The 8,874-nt window shown below is 45.2% G+C and overlaps 1 protein-coding gene across 1 annotated transcript; it reads right to left on the bottom strand.

Moving 5' to 3' along the window:
- Window positions 1-813: 813 nt before the first annotated feature.
- LOC119385063 (uncharacterized) lies at window positions 814-8,055 on the bottom strand. Its single transcript, XM_037652620.2, has 5 exons — window positions 8,000-8,055; window positions 4,209-4,273; window positions 3,016-3,119; window positions 1,783-1,839; window positions 814-996 (listed from the first exon to the last, which is right to left on the bottom strand). The coding sequence occupies exons 1-5, from the start codon at window positions 8,035-8,037 to the stop codon at window positions 814-816; spliced, it is 447 nt and encodes a 148-aa protein (XP_037508548.2). The 5' UTR covers window positions 8,038-8,055.
- Between the last annotated feature and the right edge of the window lie 819 nt (window positions 8,056-8,874).

The following is an 8,874-nucleotide window of genomic DNA, read 5'->3' as shown; positions in this document are numbered from 1 at the left end:
AGTGGCAAGTGCATAATCGACCCTGTGCTTGGTAGTTTAAGAGTTAAGGCCGATATTGGCCCAACACGTACCTATCTTGCAGGACCGCCGTCATCCCACCTCTGTTCAGATCGGGGCGCCCGCAGAGACTCTGAAAAATAAAAAAATAAAAATGCAAGAGATATGTGAAAATAAATATTACCGACGATTTCGATACTCCCTAATGAGTACTGTGAGCGCAGCTGCGCGCGTGTTTTCATTAGGCGCCACATCTTGACAATGAAATTGCAAGAGACGTGCATGTACGTAGGTACAGTTGCAGACCATCCATTACTTAATTTCGTAATTATTCTTGTTTCTTAGTTTAATTTGGCATTTTCTTGCTGCTATTACTTTTTTTATTCTTTGAAAGGTTTTCTGCTTCGTAGGAGCGAGCTGCGGTTACGGACAACGCTGTATTTTTATTGTTTCGTTAATACTTAATTTTTTTATTTTTCTTTATTTACTTTCATTGTTTTTATTTCTGTATGTTATTTTTCTTCAGCGAAGGTTGAAGAGCAATTCAGCCGGCTTCTTTTTTAGTCATTTTTATTTTTGTTTATTTTATTCTTATTCTTCGCTTTCTGTTTCGGCTGCGAAGGTTCCAGTGTAATTCAGCCGGCCTCGGCAAATGAGAAAGAGCGTCGCGTGGCTCGAGGTACCCAAGCCTGGATATCTTTCGCTGCGCTCGTTAGCTCGATTACTACGACGGACGACGGTATGCTAAAATATGCTGTCGCATATAAAATCAAACAGTCGAGCTTAGTCCGGTTGCTTCTTACGCAGAGATGGTGCTTACTTTCTCCCGCTCTTCTGCAGAACACTAGAAATCCCAAGAGGCACAGAATATAACACTGCAAGAAGTCTCACCAGGGCGTAGTACACGAAGAATAGCTGATTTGCTGCGACATTTCCGAGTCCTCGCAGTCTGTAGTCGACATTGAGGTACTGCTTGCTGAACAACCGCTCCTGAAAGGCCTGCCACAGAGTAAAGAAATACGAAAGAGAGCGGAATTAATGCAAAGCGAAAGAGGACAAGTCACAGTTTTGCCCGAATGGCGAGGAACTGACTGAAATAGCAATTAGCGAAAGAAGGGTCATTTTAAGGGTTCGTTTTTTTTTTTGCTAGACACAACGTTAAATAAAACTAACAGTCAAGACAACTTTCCTTGGTTGCTTGTCTGATTCTTGTCTAATTAACGCAATAGCAATTAGTGAGTCAGCTTTCCAAAGTAAGGTTAACAGCTTTATCCTGCCTATACGCTGCAGTAAGCATTCGCAAGCTCATCAGGTGTGATGTGCGTACAGGCAAACACGAACACATCTCACAACATGGGCGCGAACACTGTCAACACACTGGCACGTCTATCCATTGATGACATCAACCAGCGATGGTTGAACAGACGTGAGCAAACACATCGCGTTGCCTCTAGTGTCTTTGAGATAGTGCCCGCTGTAACATTAGGCCCTTGAGGCAGAACCCACGCAGTGACCGGCCATCCAGGATCGTTCACTTTATTGAAGCCTTGCTGATCACTTGCAAGATAGGACGCGTGGTGCATTTTACGAACGTCCCTAGTGCGGAGGAAGGGGCCTGGCACTCCAAGCCGGGCTTACTGGTGGCTGAGACGCACGCTTCATCAGTACCACCCTTCTATGCCGAGTCGCGCTTGCTTTCTCCTTCGCTAGTGCACACAATTACGTCACATATTTCGACCTCTCAAGTAACGAGTGAAACCGGGCGTGGTTATACGCAAAACATACCTCGTATGCCACTACGACCGCGGTGCAGTCTTCCACTTTTTCGAAGCCTGACGTTTCCTGTAAATGAAATTTTCGTATTATTAATCAGAACTCAATGCTATTCCCGCACGGCATGGCGTGGTCTGAAAGCTGACACGAAAGAGGGAGAACTGCCAGAGAGTCTGAATGTGAAAATGAATGGTCTGACAGCTAGACAATACAGTCAACACGTGTAACGCTAAATAACTGGGACCAAACTAATAAAGCGTTGCTTATCCAAGAGATTCCTGTCGTAATGTACTCGTCTTCGCCAACCACATGCCCAGAATAAGGATTTACTTTATTTTTCTTTGACGAACTGTTCTATAGCGCACGGGATCGAATCCCGGCCGTGGCGGCTGCATTTTCGATGGAGGCGAAAATGTTTGAGGCCCGTGTACTTAGATTTAAGTGCACGTTAAAGAACACCAGGTGGTCAAAATTTCCGGAGCCCTCCACTACGGCGTCTCTCATAATCATATCGTGGTTTTGTGACGTTAAACCCCAGATATTATTATTATTATTGTTTTATAGCGCAAGAGATTAGTCATACGAGTCTCGAAGCACGAAAGAGCATCGTATGTTCATAACTCGGACCAATATATTTTTCGGACTTTTGCATATAAATTCCGTCTGTTTTAGCATAAATATGAAAATGAAAAAAAATTCTGGGTTTTAGCGTGCCAAATTCACGATGTGATTATGAGGCACGCCTTCATGGAGCGTACCGCAAACTTAGACCATCTGGTGTTCTTTAACGTGCAGTGACATTGCACAGTACACGGGCCTCTGGCATTAGGCCTCCATCGAAATACGACCGCCGCGGCCCCTTTCGAACCCACGACTTTTGGGTCAACAGCCGAGCACATAAATAAGAAATGTTCATAAACAAATCAAGAGGGGCCCCGAAAAAAAACACAAAAAACTCGCTAGTTATATCGTTTATATATGTTTGCTTTACTTTGCCAGCTCACAAAAAAGAAAAAAAAAACATATCGGCTTATATTCACAAAATCGTCCCAGGCTACAGAATTGTTCGTCAGAAGCCGATGCTCATGATAAACAACTTATCAACAGAGGTTACCGGCGAAAGAGAAAGATCAGTAAAAAAAAAAAAAAACATTGTGGATTTGATGGTTGTTGTATTGCTCATACCAAAGAAAGTATTGCTGTCGTAACAGCGGCTCGAAAGTATACGCTATGGACGCACAGTACCTGGTCTTTATTCTTGTAATGCGGAGTCAGGCAATTCAGGGTGTTATTGAGGTTCTTCGAGGTAGGCTCCATCGGGATTAGATCGGTGTGACTGTAAAAGTTATCTAAAGAAAAAAAAAAGAACGCACCCATGAATGAAGGAACACCCAAAATATTGTTCGATTTGGAATTCTTTTTCTATTCTGCATTTTGTTTGGAATATTCTCCTTCTCATTTTTTTTCTTCTCACTAAGCTGCTTCCACTATATATATAGTAGCGCCAGTTACGTACTATAGAAGTTCAAAATAACCACGCGAACGAAGAACATGCGCACCACATGAAAGAAGGGACAGACAAGAAACTTTGTACAAGGGTTCTTTGGCGGGCTAGTTGATTCATGAACATCATGACACATCAGCGCAAAAAACGGGACAGTGAACATGCGCTGTGTCCGGTGCAATCACTCTCGCGTTTTTTTTCGCTGTTCTACCGTAATGGTCATGAAACTATCTTCTTTTTCATCTGGTGTTGTAATTTACGTTCGTGCCATTAACTTAAATGTCACCGTCCAGGAGACAAGTCCAGAACCCTGACCATTCTTCAGTATACGAGTTGCTGTCATCGCGTGTCACGGTTTCTTTTTTGTATTATTGGTTCGATCACTAGCATGTTAGCATTTTTATAGTATAGGTATTTTTTGTAATATATGTTAGTATACTTCTATGCTTAAATGGTTCCTTGATTGTTTTCGTTATACGCAGTGCTGCTTAACAACGATAGTGTTCTGCCTACTCATTCATACGGGATCCCCGTGTAACGGCTCTGGAATGGAAACTCACTCGTGAGTTGACCGCACTAAGTTCCACCCAGACTCACTGGGTCTCAAACCGATGCATGAGTTTTAACGAGTCCGGTCTCATAAATGTCATTGAATATGACTGTAAGTGAGAGTGAGTAGGTAGATTTTTGGTGTGTTTAGAACATGCAAGCCAGTATCAAGCGAGAAGCCCAACGTGTGAGTGATTCCTATATGTGCGTGCCGTCTGTCTCGCCCGCCGAGGATATAGGCTGCGGCGCATACTTTTCCCTCCCACTCTCCATAACCACATTCATGCGCTCACACCCACACTCACACTCTCCTTACCCACACGTATGTGAACAAAAAAAAAAACCTAATGACATCCGGGTAATAGCGACAGAATTAATGTCTCACATGAAAACGTAGCCCTGAAGAGACAGGTGGAAACCCGAGTGCCGATTCTGGGTATCTGAAACATCCTGTAAAATAGCAGCAAAAAAGCACTTATAAATCAGAAAGTAAAAATAAAAAAACATGGCTGATTAGGAATCGATACACGAATATGAAACGTGTCTTCACAGGAGTAGTGGTTATTGTGTAGTGATATATGATCTTGTACAATGTGTATTAGTGTTTGGTAGCTATAGCACCGCTTTGACGTGGATGCACCCACGTTGACGCCTAGTGGCATATCTCCACCGCAACGAATAACGCCTATGATCATAATTTGCCACGCTTTAACTTCGTCGTCGCCGAATCGTTCTCTATCGGCGCTAGTAAATGTCATGCCGCATTATTTCACTTCCCCGCTCACAGACGTCGGCACCACCCCGCCCCGCCTAGCCCCGCCAAGAGAGAGCACCGTGCGAGAGAACGTGTGAAAGGCGCGTTTGTGGAGTGGCGTGCATCTACCTCGGTAGCTTTGTCGGTAGAGCGCTGGACGATTATCGTCGCGGCGGAGAAGTCGTAGGTTCGATTCCAGGCGGGGGAACTTTTAACACGAAAATGTTTTATGCCGGGGTCCACCAAGACTTCGCTGACGTATTTCCGTCACGGATATGACGTTGTAAAATATACACTAACAGATGACAAAGAAAAATCAGCAGTTGTTCCGTGTACGAATACAAAACGACTATATACGTTTTGAAACTGTTTATTGCGCCGTGCGCCTTCTTTTTTGTGCAACGCACGCCTTGTTTTTTTTCTTTGCGCCGGCACCGCATCTATGTTGCAGTGAGTTTTGACGGCGACGGCGGGGTGCGGGCCTAAGGAGCTTCGCTCCTAAAAACCTAGAAGAAAAAGTTCCATCGCCGGGAATCGAACCCACGCCCCCTCGTTCCGCAGTGCGCGGCGCGAAACGACTCGGCCACAAAGCCTACGTTCTTCAGCATACTAACGGCGAGCTATTTATATACACCGTTTACCGCTGGCGGTACGCAGCGCTTAAATGCACCTGTTTTCGTTATCACCAGCAAGATGACGCGAAGGGCACGCTTTAAATGTCGTCGCCCTGCTCGGTGCGATGCACGCGCGCCCCCACCTGTACTTTGTCCTACAGGGCGTGGTCGCCCGTGCGCGCGCGCTTATCTCGTGATGGGGGTGGTTTGTACGTCCTGTGTTTTCACCGTAAGTTTACGTTGAAGTTAGAGAGTGCACGAAGGTCAATTCGCTCGCTGCAGCGGCCGCGTTTGCGAAAGGAGTACTCTGCTCAAGCGCAAAGAATAAGGGTGACAGTTGTTTGTTCGCACTCGTCCTGTGTGTGTTCTTTTCGTGCGTACTTTGTGCTTGAGCGGCACGCTGCAAGTTTCGAGCTGCTTGCCGTTCTTCGCGTAACATTCGAAATTATTGCTGTCGCATTCATTGCTTCGCCGTTGCGGCGAAACAATCCACAATAAATGCTCAACTACCTCTGTGAAGACACGTTTCACTTTCGTGTTATACCGAATCATATGACGGAGGGATCAGCCAGGTTTTTTTTCTTACAGCTTTTTTTCTTTCTCACCCGTTAGCGTCCAATTTATCAACGTCATATCCGTGACAAAAATACGTCATTAGAGTCCTGGTGCATTCTGGCACAAAAGACTTTCGTTTTAAATAAGAATATGATACGATTCTCGTTGCATGCCGAAACAAGCCTGCAAAACACTGTCACAGGGAGAACGTGGAAGACGCGAAAACTAACTGCGCATGCCCATATTTTTGCGATATAAATCATATGGACACTCCCGGCGCATTTTTGCCGTCGCCGTCGTAACTACCGTGAGGTTTCGTGTAAATTCTGAATCGATGACATCATCCGCGCGTCGTATTATCTATGTGCGAGTGAAAGCACGCATGTGCAGCCGACGAACGCGGCTCAAGCGGAGAGGAAACGCGCCACCGTCTTTTGTCGCGCGATACGACAATGGGGGGTGGGGGGAGGTGGGCTAGTGCAGGGGTGGCTGCGTGGCTCTGGGATACTGCGCACTTTGCTCGATTGGGCGTGGTCGAGCGCGCTTTATTGTTACAGGGATCAGCAGACGGCTCATGCCATCACACGTACTGTTTTCACTGCTCAGTTTGCGATGAAGTGATCGACAGTATGAAGGTTAGTTCAGTTGCTGCAGCGGCCGCGTTTCTTTACGCCGGCGTTTTGTTAACGTACGCCAGGCTTAATCATAAAAGAGCAAGCTGCTAGCTTTACATCGTATACAACTCCAATTTGTTGGTATTTTATTCACTGCATCGCCCTTGTGGCGAAACTGCATGAGTTCTTTTTTTTATGAAAGGAGAGGATACTCGCGGATGCTTAGCCTTCTGCATGGACCCTGAATAAATACACTATTCTATGTCGTATGACGGATGCGAATAAAAAGCCGTAAGTACTAAGGTAATTCCCGAAGGATCTTCCGCGTAGAATTGTTATTATGAAGTAAGCTTTCGTGGAAATGTCTACATGTTTGGTGTCCACGCTAAACTGGAGAGGTCGTGTAGGTGAGGAGTTGGACAAATGGTCTGCTTTTAGAGTACATCAACTTCTATAGGGGATATGGTTGCTTCTCAGCTCAGTGATAAATGGGCTGTCGTCACAGCAACCAGACATTGGTTTCCTCACCCGCGCCATCCATCTTCGTCTTTCGGGGAGATATCGCGAGCCGGCGGGCGCGCGCGCCTCGACATGTCCACTCTTTTCTCGTGACTCCCGCGCGGGCAATGTGGACAGCGTGCCGCTGCTTGCCGCGCGGAGGATCCGATAGGCGGGACGCCGCTGCGGCATGCTTTCCGCCGGTGTGCACGTATGTAAGTACCTTTTGCGGTGAGCGGCGCGCGGGAGAGTGCCGCGCCGCCAGTGTGTTCATACCCTTACGCGTTTAATAAAGTCAGGTTTGCATGTTGGTGCTACATATCCACTGTTTCAATAATTGCAAGTGTGACTTGCATGCTTGCCTCGCGTACTTATCATGATAATGGCGCTGGCATCTCTCTGTAAATTCGTAATAACCAACAAAACGCGAATAAGTATTGCGTTGATGATCCTACGGCGCAGACAGATGCTTCCACGCATTTTGCCTAAGCGCGAAGACACAACAGACGAAAACACCGTTACGTAAACGAGCGTGAACAGAACCTCAAGAAAAAAAATCCTAAAGTGAGCAAAAACATTTATGAAGACAGAAGATAGCCCAATTTCTGGTTAATTGAGCACGCGATGTAGTTTTAACAATTTTACACTGATTTCAAATAGTGTGAGATGTGACGAACAAAATAGCCTGTTGTGAAGAAAAGGCGCGCTTGAGTTTCGTTTTTGCGTGGTTCGCAAACCCTAGGAATATTATGAGTGGCGCAGAATGTGAGAACACGCTATATGTTTTTTTTTTTCGTGTTAAGGAACGCCCAACCGCACCGTGGCCAGTTACATTCAAGTGCACTTACTCAGGCTTATTAAAGCATGTACTTATGCGTCTCATGGCAACAAAGAGCCGGAGTGCGAGCAGTGAATGAAAGCATGACATGTGCATATATGGTGTCAATCAAAGCATAATAACTGAGTATTAAGCTTATTAGCAAAAGTTAGTTAATGAACTTCAATCCGTGAAAATTTGCACGTGGGTATAAAATGCACGGTAGAGCATTCACACCGGAAGGCTTTCGCCTTTGAATCATCTTAGGCGAACGCGTAAGAGACACTGCGAGTTAAGAAATGTGATCGGCACAGGCTTACGCACCTCTCGGTAGCTGATGTTGGCATGGAGAGGTTGAACATGGCTAGTGGAACCACTGCTCGATTGTGAGTCATAGAAAGATGGAAAGCGATAAAGAAATCAGGTACATGGATATGTACTTTTACTGCTGCATTGCATATTCGAGGTTTATTTTATGTAATTAGTAAGGCAGGCTACTTTCCTGGCAGAAACATTTCAAGAATCATACACGACAGTGCTGAACCAAAGAAGGGGAATTGGACAGTGCTAGAAAGACGAAAGCAAAGAAAAAGAATTCCAGCACGAGCGTTACCTCTAACCAAAGTTCAGTTGAAAAATAACAAGAAAGCACAATTTTGCATTTCGAGAGCTTAAAATGAAATGACTTCGTAAGAAGCCATGGCATTTCCACACATAAAATAAACGCGCGCATTGTATACAAACTGCTCGACGATCATGTTTGCCTTACGCGACAGCGCAATTCGCCGTGAGGACACCAGGAACAAGAAAAATCACATGATTCTTTCTTGATTTTCCAGTGCTTCTTTAGCACATTTTACCAATATGTCGCTATACTAATGCTAAGACATTGGTCCCGTATTATGACAGGTTGATGATCGCGTTATACCTTTTTCTGTGTGTGAAGGAATGTTACAAAAGGTCAACGACCTTACCTACAACTTTCCTGTGAGGGTTGAAATGGCAGTCGGAGTCGAAAAGTGAGAGCCCTCGCCTGAAATTATGAAAAAATTCAGTGTGTTTTTAAAGTCCGTTCGAGGGCTTAGGTTTATGTGCTGAGCTCTCCAAGCTCACTTCCAGTGCCATGTGGACAACAACAACAACAACAACAACAACAACAACAACAACAACAACAACAACAACAACAACAACAACAACAA

Source organism: Rhipicephalus sanguineus, chromosome 3 (genome assembly GCF_013339695.2).
Source record: "Rhipicephalus sanguineus isolate Rsan-2018 chromosome 3, BIME_Rsan_1.4, whole genome shotgun sequence".
Lineage (NCBI taxonomy): Eukaryota > Metazoa > Arthropoda > Arachnida > Ixodida > Ixodidae > Rhipicephalus > Rhipicephalus sanguineus.
This window is presented reverse-complemented; position numbering and strand designations above follow the sequence as displayed.

Coding starts and splice junctions, on each gene's coding strand:
- LOC119385063 (XM_037652620.2), bottom strand. CDS start 8,037: ATGTTCAACCTCTCCATGCCAACATCAGCTACCGAGAG. Junction 3,120..4,208: donor CTTCAGGGCTACGTTTTCAT/GTGAGACATTAA, acceptor TTTTTTCTTTAG/ATAACTTTTACAGTCACACC. Junction 997..1,782: donor CGGTCGTAGTGGCATACGAG/GTATGTTTTGCG, acceptor ACTCTGTGGCAG/GCCTTTCAGGAGCGGTTGTT.